At 57.1% G+C, this 20102-nt stretch overlaps 1 protein-coding gene across 2 annotated transcripts; it reads left to right on the top strand.

Annotated features, from left to right (window-relative positions):
- The first annotated feature begins 4152 nt into the window (after positions 1 to 4152).
- Positions 4153 to 18205, top strand: HEYL (hes related family bHLH transcription factor with YRPW motif like). 2 transcript variants are annotated; one of them, XM_075908571.2, is made up of 6 exons: positions 4153 to 4781; positions 5044 to 5124; positions 8440 to 8506; positions 9760 to 9843; positions 12219 to 12300; positions 15823 to 18205. In XM_075908571.2, exons 2-6 carry the CDS (start codon positions 5045 to 5047, stop codon positions 16497 to 16499), a joined length of 990 nt encoding a protein of 329 aa, XP_075764686.1. In that variant the 5' UTR covers positions 4153 to 4781; position 5044; the 3' UTR covers positions 16500 to 18205. The 2 variants fall into 2 exon arrangements, with proteins under 2 accessions (XP_075764686.1, XP_075764685.1); XM_075908570.2 differs by having other exon boundaries at positions 4153 to 5124.
- The last annotated feature ends 1897 nt before the right edge of the window (positions 18206 to 20102 follow it).

Genomic DNA, 20102 nt, shown 5'->3' on the forward strand with positions numbered 1-20102 from the left:
CCGTGAAAGCCGCTGCTGGGAGGAGCCGCCGGGCTCCTCGTCGTTTCTGCAGCTGCAGACCGACACGGTTGCCCCCGAGCCTGGTTGTGCGCACGCAGCGATGAGACGACCGTGCCGAACGGAAAAGGGCGACAATTGTTCCAGCCGCGCACCCAGCAGCCCCAGCTCTCGGGGAGCGTTCGCCTGGGGAGAGGGGAGCTCGGGGATGGTCCTGTTCTCCCTCCTCTGTCTCCGGCAGCTGCCTCTGCTTCCTCCATCCTGTGTTGGGCAGGGGCGTTTTAACCTGTGGAGCACCCCCAGCTCTGTGTCCCCGGGGGGCAGCCTCCCTACAGCAGCGTCCTGGTCCTGACCCAACATGGAGATTAAATTTTGTCCATTGAAGCAAAATTGCAATCAAAAGCCGTCGGAGAGCCGGCCTGTTCCTCCCAGCTCCCACAAAGGCCTCTGTTGCAGGGAATCAGCAAGCTTCCCCACCGTGATGCCAGGCGTGTCCCCACTATTCCTGGCGGTTCTTGGCTCTGCCCGTCCCAGGTAGCCCCGGCCGAGAGGCGCTGAGGTTGGCAGAAGAGGTGTGGACAGGGCATTCCAGGCATGTGCGGGGCTAACCCAGAGGGGTGGGTTCACCAGAAGGTAACAGAGATGCTCTGCTTCCCCGGCTTTATTTCCAGCAGCTCCGCCCTCCCTCCTGCATTCCAGCTGCTGCTGCTTTTCACAGCTGGTGGCTCTCTGGGGACACTTCCCAGAGCTGAATGGGGGGGAGGGTGTGGGGAGAGGAGAGGCAGGAATCCCAGAACTGGGGCGAGTGTGTTTGTTTCACTGTGGTGCCCGCGACAGGACCCGCTTGAAAAATCCTGGGGACTGGAATCATTGATCCGGGCAGCGTTCCGCCCTCCAGAGGCTACTTTCTGCGGCACGGAGAGGACTCGCATCCCGGTGGAGACGTCCTGGCCTTGGAAATGGACTTGCCGTTTAGAGCCCGTTGCCCGTGACGGGGAGATCCTCTGCACCTCCCAGAAATGGAGCGGGCAGCCCACAGCTGGTTTCCCCTTGGGCAGCCATCGCCGGGAGGCAGCGATTGGATTTGCGCCCGAGCCAGTGGAGAACGGCTCCACCTTCCGTTGCCAGGGCCCTGAGACGTTGTTCCCTACAGAGGTGGCTTTCCCGAGCAATTCTGGTCCCGCTTGGCCTGGGAGGTCTCTTCTCTTGGGGTCTCCATTGGCCATTCAATCCCGATTCTCTTCTGAGCTCAATTTAGATCCATTCCTGGGGGGGCAGATCCATCAGTGGCTATTCGCCAGGATGGGCAGGGATGGTGTCCCCAGCCCCTGTTTGACAGAGGCTGGGAAGGGGCGACCGGGGAGGGGTCACTGGATGGTTCCCTGTTCTGTTCTCTCCCTCTGGGGCACCTGGCATTGGCCACTGTCGGCCGACAGGACCCTGGACTGGATGGACCTTTGGCCTGACCCCATCTGGCTGCTCTGCTGGTGACCCCCAAGAGAGGTCTCTGAGCCCCTACAAATGGGAAACTGTCAGCTCCATGCACATCTGGGGCCAAGAGTGGCACGAGGCAGGGCCAGGTATCCTGGGGGAAGGGCACCTTAGAAACACCCGTGCCTGGGGGTGAAGAGGAGAGCGGCTGGAGGCAGAGGAGCAGTAGGAAGGCGAAATTCCTCCACCCATCAGGGGAAGCTACTTCCCTCCCTGAAAGTTCAAAAGCTTGATTAGAGATCTGGGCTGTGGGGAGGAGCAGGGAAGAGCGGAGTGATCTATTCTGCTGTTGCCCAGAGTTGTGAGCTTCTTAATGAGCTGGGCTGGTCTCCTTTTGTCTACATGGGGAGGAGCCTCTGGCAAATCCACTTCTCTTGTAGAGAAACCGGGAACTTCCTGGGACACACCCTGCTCCAGGCGAAGAGACGGCCGGCCCCGCCAGTGATGGAGAAGAGCAAGTCAGTACTGGTCAGAGACATTTCGCAGGATTTCGTGACTGAGGCCAGCCACTTAAAAGACCTTCTGAGCCAGGAGAGCCATAACCCCCTAACTCTAACCCTAACCATGGCAGGAGAAGCCAGATTTCTGGTCTCGGCCTTGGTGGGACTCTTACCCAGCCCAGCCCAACCAAAAGCGCTAGGACAGGCAGGAGAATGAGCGCTTCCCCTCAGATCCCTGGCAGATTTCTCCCTGTCAGGTGTGTGCATTGACACACACTCCCTGCATGGTAGTTGTTAACCTCTCCCCCCTCCATCCTACGGCTAATTCCCCTTAATCTTTCCCTGCAGTCGCTATTGAAGTGGGCTTAGCAGCACGGGATCTGTTTCTGTGGTGCTGCAGAGCAGCTAATCCCGGGGGGCCCGGGTCACGGTACAGTCCCCCCGATTTAGCGGGAGGGATTATAAAGTGCTCTCCGGGAGCACAGGCTAGACCAAGGGGCTGACTACAGGAGAAGTGAGTTTCGTGGCCTCTGCTCCAGCCATAATGAAGACTAATCCTACAAGAACACGTGGCCCATGACCCCACGCGTGAACCCAGATAATGATGCTTGGCGAAGGCCCAGGAATGAATGAGCAGGGTGGGTGAATTTCCTTCTGACCCAGAAGCAGGGGGTGGGGGGAGGTCCAGGCTGGGTTGGGGGACACGTTGTGGGATGGAGGCAGGACTGAACGAACAAGGGTGCTGAAATAACCCAACCTGTCTCCGTGGCCCATGGAAACAGCAGGGCGCGAGAGAGATTCCCATCGATATCCTGGGACTAACCTCATTAGCCATGGGATCGCCGTGTAGACAAGTCATGGAAGGAGCGTTCCAAACAGTAACACAATATCCACCCGGGCTGCGACTCCCAGGGGTGAGTGGGCTGCACATTGTTCCAGCCGCTGGTGACTAACGTTTTCTTTTGGCATTACATCATTCCTGGCGAGTGACTAAGTCATGAGCGAGTTACGCAGAGGGACCCAAAGAAGAATACCCCAGCAAAACTCCTTCCCTCTGTTTATGACGCACCTTTTCTATACAGCCTGTTTAGAGAGTTTTTTAAAAGTGAGGTGCACTGCTGTTCATGCCTTTTGCATATAAATCCAAGTGCTTTAGTATTGTCATGACTCTTAAGTGCACCAATCTCAGAGAAAGAGAAAATGTAGAATCAGAAACCCCAGTAAAAGCTTTTCTGTAAATCATGTCATGTTTTAAGGTCAGTACTTCACAATCTGTCGTGGCAGGAAACAAATACGATATCACATAGGAGAGTGGGGAACCTCAGTTTGTCTCTATTAGGATGACGAATCTAGTTCCTTGTTCTAATGGTTCATAGGATACCAAACCTTAACTCAGTTCAGCACAGAATAGCCCTAGTTGGGAGTTTTCTGATAAAATTTTTTTTCCCCATCAGAGAATACCAAATAATCAAAAATGAAGCTTTTTGCAGGTCAGTTGCAATGTATAGTTTTAGTTAAAAAAAAAAAGTTTGAAAAAAAAGTTTTAAAATTGTTGTTCATTAATTTTGGCATTTTTAGAACAACTTATTGCTTTCCGATTTTAAGCTAGAATGTAGTAAAATCACAATAGTCAAAACTGAAAATACACCCGCTTAAAATTATTGAAGTAAAACATTTCAGTTGAACCAAACCCTTCATTTTCAGATGTCTACATTTTTTGAGATTTTTCATCCCAACTCAGGATGAGAAGAAATGTCAAACTATCAAAAACTTTCCTGAGGTGGGAAAATAATTCTCCCCGTCCCCCAGCTCCATGGAACGCCTCCCTGAACTAGAAGGTAGGAGGGGTAATTCCAGAGGAAAGGCCCCATTTGCAGGAATAAATGGGAGAAATGAGTGATGTGGTTTCTGTACTGTAGAAGCAGCTGCTTGGAAATGGCTCGGAGGTTAGAGCAGGCCCCCACGTGCAGACGCAGGGGCAGAGTGCAGGTGCGGGGGCCAAGAAGAGAAGAAACAAGCCATTGATCACGGGGCTCTGTGATTTCTCCTCCGGAGGGTGTGTCCTTGGGCTCTTAACGTCCGCTGATTGCAATGGAAATTAGGAACCGAGAACTGCCGAGGGCCTGGGCCAACTTCCCTCTAATCTCTTCCACCCACGTGCAGCCCACATTTCGCTGTGCGCACGTGCGCACCACCCGCAGAAACAGACAGCCCCCGCGGGGCGCCGTGCCAAGCTCTCCTGAGCCGCGCAGAAGCGCCCTGGGCGCACGGCCGGGCCCCAGGGCCACAAGGAGAGCGGCTGGAGGGGCTCAGGCGTTTCTCAGCCTCCGGGACACCTGAGCGGCGGGGGCCGGGGGGGGCTGCTCTGTTCATCCCCCGGGCACCTGGCTGGGGGCACCATGACACCGGACTAGCTGGACCTTTGGTCTGACCCGGCCTTAGGGTCCGAGCCGGGCTGAGAGCTCCAGCCGGGCCGGGCCCGCCTCCCCCAGCCCAGCGCCCGGGCGAGGCCGGTTCCCATTGGGAGCCGCGGGCTGGGCGTGCGGGGCCGGGGCTCGGCTTTCCCAGCCCGGCGCTTTCCCACGGGCTCCGGTTGCCAGTGAGGTCACTGGTCCCTTTGCAGCGCGGCGGGGACCAATCACCGCGGCGCGCCGGGGGGCGAGGGGAGGGGGCGCCCAGACGGTTCACACGGGGGCGGGGCGGGGAGTGGGAATCCGGAGCGGGGCCGGAGGGCGGAGGAGGCGATTTCCCCTTCCCAGCCCAGCCCGGCGCGGGGCAGGCGGGTGCCTCTTGGCTTCCCAGCGCCGCACAGGGAGCCGGGACTCGGGACTCAGCGCCCCGCGCCTGGCCAGGGTAGGACAGCTCCTAACTCCCCCCGAGTCCTCCCACGCGCGGGGCAGCCCCCACATCTCGGAGAGCCCCCCACGCGCGGGGCAGCTCCCAACCTCAGAAGCCCCCCTCACGTGTGGGGCAGCCCCCCATCTCGGAGAGCTCCCCACACGCAAGGCAGCCCACTATCTCAGAGACCCCCCACACGCGGGGCAGCCCCCCACCCCAGAAACCCCCCCACGCTCCAGGAGGGTGCGGGAGAGACGGTTTGCCCCCGCTGCCTCAGGATGAAGAGCCGATGTGAGGCGCGCTCGTCTGGCTCCGAGTCGGAGGGGCCCATCGACGTGGGCCAGGAGGAGGAATACAGGTAGGGGGGCCCCCTGGCTGGGCAGCCCATGGCATGGGGGGGCAGCTGGCACGCTTTGTACAAGTGCCGGAGTTCGGGGGAGGTTAACCCGGACTGAGGAGGCCGCCTTGCAGCACCCCCGCTGTTTAGAAAGTTCCCGTAAGAAGGGCCACACTGGGTCAGAGCAAAGGTCCCTCCAGCCCAGGATCCGGATCGGGGCCAGCCCCAGGCGCCCCACGGGAGCTGAGTGATCCCTCCCTGTGGTCCCTTCCCAGCTTCCCCCAAACAGGCCAGGGGGCTAATTGCCATGGATGGAGACAGGCTCCAGGAACGGCTCTAGCTCTGGTTTGCTCCCCAGGCCACGGTTACATAGTGGGGGTGCCGGGAGCCTTTGGAACAAGCTGTAAACCCTGCGTGTGATGGAAACCGCTTCAAGACGGGGGGTGCAGCAGGCCCTCCTGCCCTTCCCCACCCGCCTCGTTCCAGCACTCGGGAGCTGGGGTTCGGGGCCTGGCCCTCTGGGCCCTTCCAGCAGCTCCAGAGCAGGGAGCCTCCCCGTCTCAGCTCTGCCTCCCACTGGTAGCGCTGGGGTCTCTGCAAGGCCGGGCGGAGGCTGAATCAGTCCCTGTCTGGGAAGCGCCCTGGGGCTGTGACGGGCTAGTGACAAGGGTGAATCCTCCCAGCTGGAAAGCCAGGGAGAGGCGCTCGCCCCAGCGCCCAGCACCGGGATATTAACCGCTAGCCCTGGTGGAAATGCCACACGAAGGGTTTTACAGCTGGCTCCCCCTTCCCAGCACAGTGAAGGGAAAGGGATAATGCATCCAACCTTCGCTGCAGCCCCGAGTGCCCCAAGAGGTAGCTGTCCCCCCCCCCCCCCCCGGCTAGTGCGAGTGTCCGTCTGTATAGAATGCACTCCCAACACACACACTCGTACAACACAGCACAGAGCCACACAGCACACCCCCGCGTGGCATCTCCCAACACCCTGATGGAGGTAACAGTATGTAGGGGCTTCCTCTCAATCGTTTATGTCCGTGAACAGCTGTAGAGAGAGGTTAGATCTCAGTGGCAACTACAAATATTTATTTCCCAAGCCAGATGTAAACCAGAATGTTGTTGTGATGATTTATTATGCTGGGGTGCTGTGTCGGGACCCCATTGTGTCGGGACCCCATCTAGAACTTCATGAAGAATTTACAAGCTCAGAAGTAAGCTACTAATGTAAGAAATGTAACAAGCAAAGAGAAACACCTCCCAAGTAGGGAGTGCTGTTCAGGGCTTGGCGTATATCTGGACAGTAAGTCAGGAGTTCTGGATTTGCTTTCCAGCTCCATTGGTGACTGGCTGTGTGACTTTGGGGATTAGCTGCCAGTGTTGGGAAGCTAAATGTATTAATGTTTGTAAAGGGCGGATATCCTCAGCTGAAAGTTGGCATGATGTGGAAGTGCTTATTTTTCTTTATGAAGTGGCCATCAGAACAACCCTACAAATGACACAGCCAGAGCACGAGAAACATGATCAGTCCTAACTCTCCAGAGACGGAGACCAATTGGCCTTAAATTCTTCCTATGTACCAGTCACACGGAAGGAACCTTTTTGAAATCCGCCAGATCTCTCAGCCCCGGGTCCGGAATTGCAGTTTGCCAACTGCAATTCATTCAAACAATGTGGGGCTTTCTACTTTCCTACAAGTGGAGTTTCATTGTATTCAAGCTGACTGTGAGTGAGTTCTATTCAATCCGGTCACAACACACCCATACGACCCCCCAAATCACACCCCATAGCATATATGCACACACAATGCACTAGCACAAATAATAGTAAGTACTCCCTGCTGTGTGCACACGCACACACTCCCTTGTGTACACCCTCACCCCATGCACACACGCAAACACAATAAACACACACTGAGAAACCAAATGCAACAGGCGTGGAAAGGCGATAGATATGGGGGATGAGAGATGGCTCTAGGGAAGGGTTTGTCATGAAACATTGCTAGTCACAGTGGGGGGTCATCACCTCCATGGCCAGTCGCCTTTGGCCGACAGCCATTGCATTAATCAACTGGAAGATTTTCCTGGCCTTGCTTGGGTCCTTCAGGGCAGAGGGCTGTGGGTGTGGGGGGTGCAGGAGTCAGGGTGGGGCTGGGAGGTGTCGGGGGGCAGGAGTCAGGGCAGGGGGCTGTGGGTGTTGGGGGTGCAGGAGTCAGGGCAGAGGGCTGGGAGGTGTCGGGGGGCAGGAGTCAGGGCAGGGGGCTGGGGGTGTCGGGGGGCAGGAGTCAGGGCAGGGGGCTGGGAGGTGTCGGGGGGCAGGAGTCAGGGCAGGGGGCTCAGGGCAGGGAGCTGTGGGTGTGGGAGGGCTGAGGTGGAGGTGTGGGGGGTGCTCGGGGAGGGGATGCAGGATTCAAGGCAGGGTCTCAAGATGGGGGCTGGGAGGCGGGGAGGGGGGGCTTACTGGGGTCATCCGTGGCAGTGGGGCGGCTGCTGTGACAGCAGCTCATCCCGAGGGGCAGGGGTTCTGCTGCCCTGGTGGCTTCTCACATGGGAGAGGAGCCTGGGGCAGGGCTGCCTCCCTGATGGCTCCTTGCTGGAGGGAGGGGCTGGGGCTGGGCTTCCCCGCCCCCCAGTGGCTCCTTGCTGTGGGGAGGAGGCTGGCACTGGGCTGCCCAGCAGCTCCTCACGGGGGTGGGGAGGGACCGGGCAGCCTGGTGGCCGAGAGCCAGGGGAGGGGCCTGGAGACAGGGGGCATCTTACCTGGGCTGGTGACCAGCAATATCGAGAGCTCGGCCCAGCTGGCCACTCTCTAGCATGGCCCCCCCTTTTGGTCGCGGCAGTATCACTGCCCCCCCTGCGCTCGCTGCCCCCTAGTGGTCATTGCGGAGCACAACTGTCCCACCTCTCAGCCCCCTCCTGTTCCATGTTCTGGAAAACAATCGAATTCCAGGCACTTCCTGTTTCCGTGGCCCAGCCAGACTCTGAGCTTGCTTCACGTTAGGCTTAGAGGAAGCTGCCTGTCACATGTGGTGGTCCTAGCTCTTACTGTTTAGACGTCATTCCATCCCATGCGGGGAGCAATGTTCCCTCGACGCACTTCCATCCCTGTGCAGAATGCATTTTTTTACATTGCACCGAGGCATGTGCGAATGTGCACCACCCGTAGAGCCAAAAGCCTAGCCGTGGGCACTCTGCTCATCAGCGGGGCAGCATGGGAATCTCTCCTGAGCGGCTGCACAAACGCCCGGCTTCCCAGGGGCACGGGCGAGTGGGTGCCACGTGGGTGGGGTTACAAAGAGCATGTGAAACAACTAGCCCCGCCCCCTTTTTATTTCCTGCACAGCCCCGTGTCAAGGCCTGTTTCTCCCACCACCACGTCCCAGCTCCAAGCCAGGAAGAAGCGGCGAGGGGTGAGTTTCACGTATGCTACCAAGTCTACCAGTCCCGTGGCGCCCGTCCGTGGCAGGCAGCGAGTGAGGACATGTGGGTGCTGTAGGGTTTTGACCATTCGGCCCTGGGTAAGCAAAGAAACGTGCCGCCTAGCCCCTCTGGCTCATTGGGAGGATGTTCCCTAGCCCAGGAGACAGGCAGTGCAAGAGTAGAGGCTGTAAGACGGTTCAGGCCCCGCATTTTGGGGGCCCCTCAACAGTCCCATTGGCGGTGCCCTGGGATTACTGGGGCTGGTGCAGGGTGGCAGCGGGTCGACCCTCCCCCACTCACTGCGGCGGCGGGAGCCGGAGCGACCCGGCAGCCTGCTCTGTTCCACCACTCCGCTCTCTCCCAGCCCCGGGGCGCTCTGCTTCCCGCCACCGTGGTGAGGCGGAGCGCAGCGGGCTGGGAGGGTGGCGGGGTGGAGCGGAGCAGGCTCCCGCCGCCACCGGGAGTGCAGGAGGGGGGCTGATCCCTGCTGCCGCCCTGCACCAGGCCCTGCTCCCCCCGCAAACCCCAGCCCATGTTGCTCGGGGGAGGGGACAAGGGGGCGGAGCAGGAGCAGAGCAGGGCGGGGCTAGGGGAAGGGGCGGGGCAGAGGCAGTGCAGGGCTTGCGGCAGGAGGGTGGCCCCAGGTGCTGCGCCCCCCCTACCCTCCCCCAGAGATGGCTCTGAATGGGAGGATCCAAGTTTCCCGGCTGCTGTTTCCAACTCTGTCACGCCAGCCGTGGGCTGTTCCAGGGCTGGAGACGGCCCAGGCAGAGCTTAGACAGCTTCAGTGGCCTGAGTCACAGCACCCTCCCTGGGCATGGACCACAGCACTGGCTCGGGACAGGGTCCTCTGGAGGCAGCCCAGCGCCGTCCTGTGCCCTGCCTCCAGTGGGGGATGGTCCTTGGTGGCCACTGGGGCTTGGCAACGCTGCCCCTTGCCCTTCTATGCTGCCTAGAGGGGTCAGGATCCCACCCCAAATGCTGTTGGGCAAGTCAGTCGAACCCCCCCCCCGTGCCTCAGTTTCCCCGTCAGTAGCACCGATTTATTTCATGTGCTTAAAGGGGCCTCTCTGAAAGTGTTGCCGTTAAAGGGGCTATTAGCAATGGGAGGCGATCTGCTCGGGGGCTCCATTAATGAGCGCTTGCAGGGGAATGTCAGATCGCTCGGCGGGAGGAGGGAGTGTGACCGTGGTGGCGGCACACGGGGCCCGGCCACGCTCCTCCGCATGGAATTCCTTTGTAGATCATCGAGAAGCGGCGGCGCGACCGTATTAACAGCAGCCTGTCCGAGCTGCGCCGGTTAGTCCCCACGGCCTTGGAGAAGCAGGTAGGTGCAGAGTAGCAGACGTGGCCCTTCTGTCCAGGGGCGTCTCGTTTTCAGCAAGGCCTCCGGGTCATGGGCTGTGGGTACAGGAGGCAGGGAAAGGGGCCAGGCGGGCGGGGGACTTTCTGGGGGGCGGAGAGTGGGCGGGGGAAGTTCAGGCATGGCCCCGCCCATTCTCCACCACCCCAGAAAGCATACTGCTTCAGCACAGCTCCCCAGCCAGGTGGAGGCTGGGGATGTCGTGTGCTCTGAGGCTGGGCGGAAGGCTTGCCACTGCGGTAGGGTGGGGGTGTGCTTGGCTCCCATGAGGGGCGGGGCCTTGGGCAGAAGGGGCGGGGCTGTGGACTCGCCTCCCCTAGCCCAATGTTTGCCCACCACCCATGCCCCTGGTGCTTATGACTAAACATGGGTGGCATCAGCTGAGTGACTTATCTCCAGGCAGCCCGGCATCTTGCATTGACAGCCGCTTTACAGCGTTCGTTTCATGCGCGCTCCTTAGCTGAGCAGGGTTTGGCTCCGTCAGAGCGTGGAGGGGAGCTCGCGAGGCGCCCCTACAGCTGGTGCTGGAGCAAGAGATGCTGGTGACTTAGTGACGGTCTCCTCTCAGGGGGGTCAATGCCCGAGCAGGTGCTGTCTTTTTGAATGAGGTTGAAAAACAAGGCCTTGCCGTTCACTGTGAAAAGATTTCCTGAAATCTAAGTCCCCCTCCTTCCAGTACATGTGATCATTGCTTTCTTTTGTCCTGTGTCAACACCTGTGTATTAAAAGGTCCCAAACACTCCCCTGAGTGTTAAACCCAGGAGCCGTGCTCAGATTGTAGCGGAGGTCACGCGTTCTGTTTTCCTGAATTCCCTCTGCAGCTCCGTTTGGAGACAGTAGTCTTCACTGGCCCCGCTCAAAGGGGTTCTGGAATGGCAGTGGTGCAGCATGCCTGCTGCGTTCCACCCCAGAGGTGACTGCATTTCACTGATGGGTAATTGCTAACTCGGCTGTCGAGCCTTTTAGGGTGCTTCAGGGTTGAAAACCCCATAAATGCCCTAGCACAGGGGGGTTCAAACTTTTTTTCTCATGACCCAGTTGAAGAAAATTGTTGATGCTGTGACCCAACAGAATGAGCGGAGTGTGTGCCCCGGGGCGGGGCTGAGGGTGAGAGCTCTGAGGTCTTGGGGGGGGGGGGCTGGGACAGCGGGGACTTACCTCGAACTGCTCCCGTGCAGTGGTGCAGTGGGGGGCTCAGGCAGCTTCCTGCCTCTGCTGGCACCACAGACCAGGCTGCCCTCAGAAGCAGCCGGCAGCAGGTTCCCAGCCCATGGGAGTGCAGAGCTAGTGCTCTGGGCAGGGGCCGTGTGCAGTGCCCTGTGCGCGCTCCCCCCCCCCCCCCCCCCACCTGGGAGCCAGGCCTGTGCCGGCCGCTTCTGGGATGCAGCATAGTCTGTGGTGCAGGACAGGCAGGGCGCTGCCTTAGCGCCCCCCCCCCCCCCACTGGTCACCTGATCCCTCTGAAGCAACGAGACCCAGCGACCGACATGCCACCCCCCAGTGCTGGGCCGCGACCCGTCCTTTGAAAACCAGTGGTCTAAATGATCACCACTGTAGAGGATGTGCTGATGGTAAAATAGGACAGTAATACATTCTCCAGGAAATCGAATGGCGGGTAGAATCAGTCTAAGGGTACGTCTAGACTACGTGCTTCTGTCACCAGAGGCATGTAGATTAGGCTACCAGGCATAGGAAAATGAAGCAGCAATTTAAATAATCACCGCTTCATTTACATTTACATGGCTGCCATGCTGAGCCGATCAGCTGTTTCTCGGCTCAGCGCAGTAGTCTGGATGCCCAGGGGTTGACATCAAAGGCATTTGTTGACCTCCCAGGTATGCCTCCTGGGATCAGGTTTACCTGGGAGGTCGACAAATGCCTTTGATGTCGACACCTGTGCGTCCAGACTACCGCGCTGAGCCGGCAAACAGCTGATTGGCACAGCGCGGCAGCCATGTAAATTTAAATGAAGCGGCGATTATTTAAATTGCCGCTTCATTTTCCTATGCCTGGTAGCCTAATCTACATGCCTCTGGCGACAGAGGCATGTAGTCTAGACGTACCCTAAAAGACGTTTTTCAGCAGCAGGGATGAAGGGAAATAGAGATTTTCACTTTGCTTCCCAGCACCTTTTGAGGGGAGATCCGTTTTCCTTCCTGCTTGATTCAAGATGAGTCCGAATCCAAACCCCAAATCTGTTCATTTGGCCCTTTCTGACCTTCAGGGAAGTTCCAGCCCCCTTGAAGACGGCTCCCTCCAGGAGCTGGAATCCTGGATTTTTAAATGGTGGTTTGATCGTCTCTCTTTCTCTGTTGTCCATCCCTGCTTTGAATACACAGGGCTCCTCCAAGCTGGAAAAGGCAGAGATCCTGCAAATGACAGTGGACCATTTAAAAATGCTTCACGCCACTGGAGGAACAGGTGAGACCGGCTTCTGTAAACGTGTGTCTGGGGGTGAGACCCTGGCTGTCTCGAAAGCAGTGGCAAAAACTCTCCCTGACCCCCAGGTAGGGATGTGAGCAGGGCCTGCCCGAGCCATTCGTGCGCCCTGGGAGCGCGGCGCCGCCCCCGAGAGAGTGACACATATGTGGCTCCGCCCCCAAGCATGCAGCGCCCCCCCCACCCCCAGATGCCCAGCGCATGCGTGGCCCCGCCCCTGAGCGCATGGCGCATGCGTGGCCCCGCCCCTGAGCGCATGGCGCATGCGTGGCCCCGCCCCTGAGCACCCGGCGCATGCGCAGTGCCACTCCTGCCCAGCCCGGCAGCCCCGCACGGTGCCCCCTACAACGGGGGTCCTCGGGCGGTAGCCTGGTTGCCAGCTGTGGATGTAAGTGACTAGAATACATAAGCTTATCAGATAGTTGACTAGTCACTTCCTTGCCTTGCTGCCTCTATCAGAGGGAGGCAGCAAGCAAGGGGAGCTGGTGCCGGGGGAAGCCATCTTAATAACTGGTCCCCCCCCCCCCCCGGACCACCTCCGCAAGGGAGTAGGGAGGCAGAGGTGTAGTGGGGGACCGGGCACAAGTCGGGAATCAGCTGATTCCCGGCTCATGTCTGGTCCCCCTCCTGCTCTTCAGCCTTTTAAACGTGTTAAGAGTCTAGTGGTTCTTAATGCATTTAGAAGGCAGAACCGCAGCAGGGTCAGCTCCAGATAGCTAACCCCCCTGCAGCTCTGCAGTCCCCCCCCCCCCATCAGCTAATCGACTTGTCAATTAGCTGATTAAATGCCATTTAGCATCCCCAGGGGCACAGGATTTCTTCTGAGGGGAGGAAGATTCACCCTGGACTCTGAAAGCAGCGTCCCGCTGTTCCTATCCGCTGTGTGCTCCAGAAATCGTTCGTACTGAGCTTACAGAAAATATTTGTGTTTGCTCCTGGAAGGAAGTGGCTCTCTCCCGAGGAGACTTTCCACTTCCTGTGCTACTATTTGCGCTCCTGAGGAGGGTCTCACATTTGGGCCTTGGCAGACGGAAGTGTGGCATCTGGTCTGTCCTAGGCAACCACAGCAAAAGCTGCCAACTCCCAGAGCAGAGACAGCTCCACACAGGCCCAGGCCAAGCGACACACTGAGTCATGCTCACACACGTCCAAAAACAAGTCTGCCTCCTCCGCATCCAACTGGGATATGTTTCCTGGCACTGTCTGGAATCTGGTTAGTGACTGCATAGAAACAGCACCCCCCCCCCCCCAAACGAACCGTTTGTAAGACACGACGGGTTGCACGTTCTCCACAACAGCAAAAGTCCTAGTCTCCCCCAGCCCGGCGGCTCTGGCGGGGATCCCAAATTCAGCACAGTAGCCCTCTGCCTCAGTTAAAACACGGTTCTGTCACACTGGGCAGAGGAGACTGTGGAGTTTAGCAGAGTTGCATTTTGCTAAAGGAACATTGTGGAAATACTCCGCTTGGCAACGCAACAGCGCCGCAACCTGTTGTTGACAGTGTCCCCAAAATGTGAAGTGGTCCGGTGCTTTCTCCAAGCTGCTTGAGTTCTCTGCCCCCCCTCTCCGGAAGCCCAGGAAGAAAATAGACCTAAGGAACAATCAATAGTTTTATTTTGTCTCCTAGATCGTCTCCACGATCCCAGGCTATGGGCCCCTGAGAGCCAATAGTCTTGGATTGAGATTGTCTCAGATCCTTCAGTCGTTGCTGTGTTTGTCTGCAGCTTTAAAAACGACCAGCAGTCCTACGAACAAAAACGATATCGAGTGTCGTGAGCTTTTATGGGCACAACCCACTTCCTCAGAGGAGCTAACTCTGACTCTAACCTCAAGCTCATCTGAGGAAGTGGGTTGTGCCCAGGAAAGCTCACGACACTCGATATCTTTTTTGTTCGTAGGACTGCTATTTTTGTTCGTCTCTAAGAATGCATCTTCACAGCAGGGCTTCACTCAAAATAAGCTATGCAAATTGAGCTACGTCAATGGTGTGGCTTATTTCGAAATAGAGCACTCGTCTTCCAACTTCCCTTACTCCTTGTACAACAAGGGTATGTGTAGACTACCGGGATTTTTTGAAAAAAGTGGCCTTTTTTCGAAAAATCTTTACCTGCGTCTAGACTGCAGCCGCGTTCTTTCGAAAGTAAATCGAAAGAACGCAGCAGTTTTTTTGACCGCGGAAAACCTTGTTTTACGAGGAGTAACGCCTTTTTTCGAAAGTGCTCTTTCGAAAAAAGGTGCTATGTAATGCAAACTGTCCTTTTTTGAAAGAGAGAATCCAGATTGCCTGGGTGCTCTCTTTCGAAAAAGCAACTTGCTTTTTTGAAAGTACTGGTTGTAGTCTAGATGCCCTTTTTCGAAAGATACTTTTGAAAAAGCCTCTTTTCAAAGAGGCTTGAAGTCTAGACATAGCCTGAGGGTTACAGGAGTTGGAGTAAGAAGTCCTCCGGCTTGACAGGATTTCAAAATAACTGCCTGCAGACGGTTATTTCGAAATAACGCTAGTTATTTCAAAATAGTGTTGCTATATAGATGTACCCTAAGGTGCCACAGGACTACTCGTTATCCTTCAGTTGGATATCTGTTTAAATCCACTATGAATAACAGAGTCAAAGAGTTGCCCCTAAACACAGGGGCTACGTCTAGACTGGCATGATTTTCTGCAATTTCTTTTAACGGAAAAGTTTTCTGTTAAAAGCATTTGCGGAAAAGAGCGTCTAGATTGGCACAGACGCTTTTCCACAAAAGCACTTTTGTGCAAAAGCATCCGTGGCCAATCTAGATGCGCTTTTGTGCAAAAAAGCCCTGATCACCATTTTCGTAATTGGGGCTTTTTTGCGCAAAACAAATCTGAGCTGTCTACACTGGCCCTTTTGCGCAAAAGCTTTTGCGGAAAAGGACTTTTGCCCGAACTGGAGCAGCATAGGATTTCCACAAGAAGCACTGATTCCTTACATGAGATCGTCAGTGTTCTTACGGAAATTCAAGCGGCCAGTGTAGACAGCTGGCAAGTTTTTCCGCAAAAGCACTTGCTTTTGCGGAAAAACTTGCCACTCTAGACACAGCCAGGGAGAGGCCATTACGCTGTCTTGTGAGACGTCGAAACCACCCAACCTGCTGTCCTATAAGACCACGAGATCTTCCACGCCTGTGTTGGAATGGCCACACCAGAGGAGACCCAGCTAGTCCAGAATATTGGCTCCAGCCGTGGCCAGTGACAGATTCCAAAGGAAGTTTCTTCCTGACCCGAGCTAGCGATCAGCTTATGCCCCGAACCAAGAGCATTGATGACCCTGATCGTTTTATCCTAGTCAGAGTAATTTCAGATGCTGCTCTTATTCCTGTAAACATCAGTTTATTTTTTCAAAGCTTTCTTGGTGACTTCTTCAATAATCTCATGGGCAGTAAATTCCTCGGGTTAAATACACAATTCCGTTCAAATGTGTCGTCGAATCAGAGGCCTGTGCTCTTGGGGGACATGATGCCATGTGCGTCTTTTTCTCACAGGGTTCTTAGATGCCCGGGCCCTGGCTGTGGATTACAGGAGTCTCGGTTTCCGTGAATGCCTCACTGAAGTTGTCCGATACCTCGGCGTCCTTGAGGGACAAACCGGCGCGGATCCCGTCCGGCTACGTCTCCTCTCCCACCTGAATCATTACGTTGCTGAGATGGAACCTTCGCCTCTGGCCTCTTCCCTGCTGCCCTTTCACATGTGGCCTTGGTCGTTCCTCCCCGCTTCCACGGCACCCGCCGCTCAAGTACTGATCCCCCGGAGGGAGGCTGTCCCTGGTCTAGCTGTCTTGGCGGCTTCCCCCCTGGCCTATCCAAGCACCAGCATGAGAAGAGCTCCCACTCGCCGAATTCCTAGTGCCAACGTGCCAGCCCGCCGAAACGTCTTGTCCAGCAGGGTGGCCTCCTCGTCCCGGAAAGCGAGACCCACGGTGACATCAGCCGCCCCAGGGGCCAGGTCCAGCCTGCCGTCGCCACGCGGGGCCTTGAGAGATGCAGCATCCAAGAGCAGCCAGGTGGCCACGTTCCTGCTCAGCTCCACCTCTGCCGGAGTTCCCCTCCCGCCTGCGTACACCACGCCTGCCGCTGCGAGTGCTTCTCCCCAGGGACCAGGCGCCAGGAGCGGGACTCCCCGACGCTGCCGCTCCTGGACTACTGAAATTGGGGCTTTCTGATCCCCTCCTGGAGACACAAATCAGCAACAGCCACGGCTCAGAAAGCCTGGTCAGATGAACAGCTTCTTTCCTGCTCTGGATGCGTCTTCTTCCCCGCTCGTCTTCTCCCCCGTCCTGTCCTCGCATCGTCCTCTCTCCCTGCCCATCACGTGTCTCCCTGTTCCATTTCAGCCTTGCAGACTTTTATGTGGAACCGAACGTACGTGTCCCTGGCGCATCTCCACCAACGGCGAGGGGGGAGGGGCAGATCCGGATCCGCTTTCACTCCGGTGGGAGCTGAGCGTTGCCGTTTGGAAATGCAAACCAGCTCTGGCGGGGATTTGAGACCGAGCTCCGGAGCAGTGCCACCTCCCCCCACTTGCAGGCCCTGCTGTTGTGACCACTGTGAGGCAGCAGGAGAGGGAGGGATGGGAGGTACCTACTAATCCCCAGGTTGACGAAGGCCTTATTCCATGCCGACTGAGGAGAGGCTCCAACAGGTTAATTAGAGCACCTGGAGCCAATTAAGGCCTGGCCAGAGACCTAAGAACCGCCCCCTGGTTCAGTCAGACAGGAGGCGGGAAGCAAAGTTGAGGGTAGTTTGGAGGAGAACTGTTGTCGGAAGGGAAACCCCGCCCCAGCGGAGAAAAACCCTGCCAAAGGGGACAGAGAGTCAGACGCTAAAGGGTTGGGACCTGGAGTAGGGGGCAGACCTGGGTCCCTTCCCCACTCCCCTTCTCCCCACCAGGGCAACCAGGGAGCTGTCGATGCCCAAGAACAAGGCCGGGGCGGTGCCCTGATCACCATGCCAAGGAAAAGCCGGGGGCCTTCCGCAACAGCGTTGGTGTAGGTCCCAGGCTAGGAGAGACCAGGTGGGGGAGGGAATCTCTTTTCTTGCGCTGCTGAGTGAGACGCACTTTCCGGCTGGCGCTGAGCTACCGGTCAGTGGCCAGCAGCCCAGAAGAACAATGCGGTGGGCCTCGGTCCAGTGAAAGCTGTTCCCTCCCCCACTCCCACAGGTTGCGTGAGGTGGCCGAGGTAAAGGGAGACAGGCGAGAGAGCAACAGAGGCCGCCCGCCGTGCCCATACAAACTGTCCGAACCCAGCTCCCCTCGGGATTGCTGTGGACACGTGGGGAGGTTCCTTGCCACGGGCCCGCCCCCTTCTGTGGCTCGCTCCCGGTCTCCCTCTGACCTGGCATCCTGCGCTACCCTGTTCCTGCTGCACGGAGGTGACCCAGCCCAGCACTTCGGCACGTCAGCCCTCAATGCTACGTGCAGTCCTCGTTTTCCCTCCCTGGGGCCTGTCCCCGGAAGCGGGGTCTCCCCAGTGTCGCTGCTGGACTTGGTTCCTGGGAACGTTTGCGTGATGCCGTGCTTGGACTGATGCAGTTAGAGGATGTTTTCGGGGGGAGGATCAGACTCCACTCTGCACAATTGCTTTGCAGGCTGCTGTGGGGGGTTCCCAACGCGGAGAATTCAGATGTCTGCGAGGGAGCCAGACCTTGCTCCCCCAGTGGGGCATTACAGGCCAGGAAGCAGGTTTCCAGCGTGGGACCTGCGGAGGAGAGGTTGTGCCTCTCCTCCTCTCTTCAGCCATCAGCCCTCCCTCCCCCACATGAAAAGCCTTTACCAGAAAGGGAGGAGTGGCAGGAATCCTCAGTCACCCCAAGCTTCTCCTTTGCTTTCGTTGACTCCCAGGCCTTTCATTAAATTTTCTAGACTGTTCTTCCGTGCCAGGCTCTGCTCTCTTTATTGTCACTTTCTCTCGACGGGCTGGATCAGCCCCTGTCTGCTTGTCTCCTGAAAGCTTTGTGTTCCTATATAACTGCCAAGGAGGAGGCTGCTTTGTCCTCCGCTGGCCCCGTACTGCTGACTCTCCCCTCAGTCCCTACTTCTCCAGGGCGGTGAGGAACGGCGCGTTGGCATTCTCAGGCTCGGCTCCTGTTTTAACACTTCTTAGCTGCACTGGGCTTGAGGCAGTGTGGCCCGGTGGCTAGTGGCCAGCTCTGCCACTGGCCTGCTATATGACCTTTGGCAAGTCACTTCCCTTTACCTCAGTTTCCCTCTCTCTAACCAGGACAGATGAAAAGCTCTATACAAGAGATAAATATGCTGCAGTCATGGCAGTAGTAAGAGGGTGCTCAGAAGCAGCTAGAAGGGGTGTCGGAAGTGCTGTTTACTCAAAACAGAAGCACAGGGAGGGCAGTTGATGTGATCTGGGGACCAGATGGCCATGGAGCCTATCAAAACCAGGACCTGCTACCTCCGAAGGGGTTGAGAGACAAGAACTGTTCCTCCCCACCAAGACATCTGGTCACCCTAGACCAGAGGCTCCCTACTGCCCATCGTGCACCTCTCTTAGTGTTGTTATTTCTCATAGCAACACAAGAGGTGAGGTGGGGGGGGTCTATCACATACAGACGAGACGGCAGGAGGGATGTTAAAATGCGTGATTTTTGTACATGTGAAACTGCTGACGTTTTCAGCCATTACATGTTTGCATGGGGGGGGGAAGGGGGAAGACAGGAACCAGTTCGTGTAGCGACTCCCTCCTGCAGCCCCATGCTGCTGCCTCTGTGGGGGGCAGCAGTGTGGGAGGGGGCAGGCGTGGGAGCTGATGCTTTTAAGCTGGCTCCCCGCACACAGTGGCTCCCCCTCCCCATGCTGCTGCCTCTAACACAGAGGCAGCAGCGGGGGGAAGGGGCTGAGTATAACCTGAGGGTTAAGCAGTGAGCACAGGCTCATTGGTTAACCGTGTACAGTAAACCCCTGAAATCCCTTTTATTTCCTTGGCTGTCTGCAGATGCTGGCATTGGTCCAGCTGCACATCCTCTACCCAAATCAACGTGAGCGGTGCTGTGCCAGGGAAGAGGGGTGAATTTCAGCCCGGAAAGGAACGAAAGGGGGAACAGCGAGTCGTGTCTTTCTCATGGAACAGACGCTCCCTGCCCCGAGGGCAAGCAAGTGGCCAGTTGTGGATGTGCTGGGGGCTCAGTGGCAGCATTCCCACAGCTGCGTATCCGACATGCACGTGTGTGAGATGGAGCCGGGTCACACGGACTTGTTGTGTTCCTCAGACACACAAACACCCTGTTCTTGGGCCGCCTCAGGAAATGAGTGAGGGCAAGTCAGTGGGGGTGAAATATTCCCGTTCAGGGAAGTTCCCAGGAGGCAGGTTGCTCCTGGAGCTAATCTGTGCCTTGGCGCTTTTAGGGAGAAGTTTCGCCTCACTTTTGCCCTCTGCTGTTAACATTGCGCGCTGTCAGGCATCCCGCACAAGGTGGCAGATAAAGTCTTCCAAGCCCATGCCGTGGCGGCGAAATTCACTGTTGTGTCAGTCTCTTTTGCTGGAGATGCCACGTGAGAGAAGGTAATTCTCAGTAATTGGGCATCATCTGCAACTTTTGCCACCTCACTTTCCAGATCATCTATCCATACGATGAACAACACAGATTCCAGTACAGATTCTTGGGGGACCCTGCTATTTACCTCCCCTCATTGTGAAAACAGACTTTTTATTCCTACACGTTGCCACCTGTCATTTACCCGGTTACCATCCATGAGGGGACCTTCCCTCTTGTCCCATGACAGCTTTGGCGAGGGGCCTTGTCAAAGGCTTTCT

This window comes from Pelodiscus sinensis, chromosome 26 (genome assembly GCF_052426305.1).
Source record: "Pelodiscus sinensis isolate ZL-2025 chromosome 26, ASM5242630v1, whole genome shotgun sequence".
NCBI classification, from domain to species: domain Eukaryota; kingdom Metazoa; phylum Chordata; order Testudines; family Trionychidae; genus Pelodiscus; species Pelodiscus sinensis.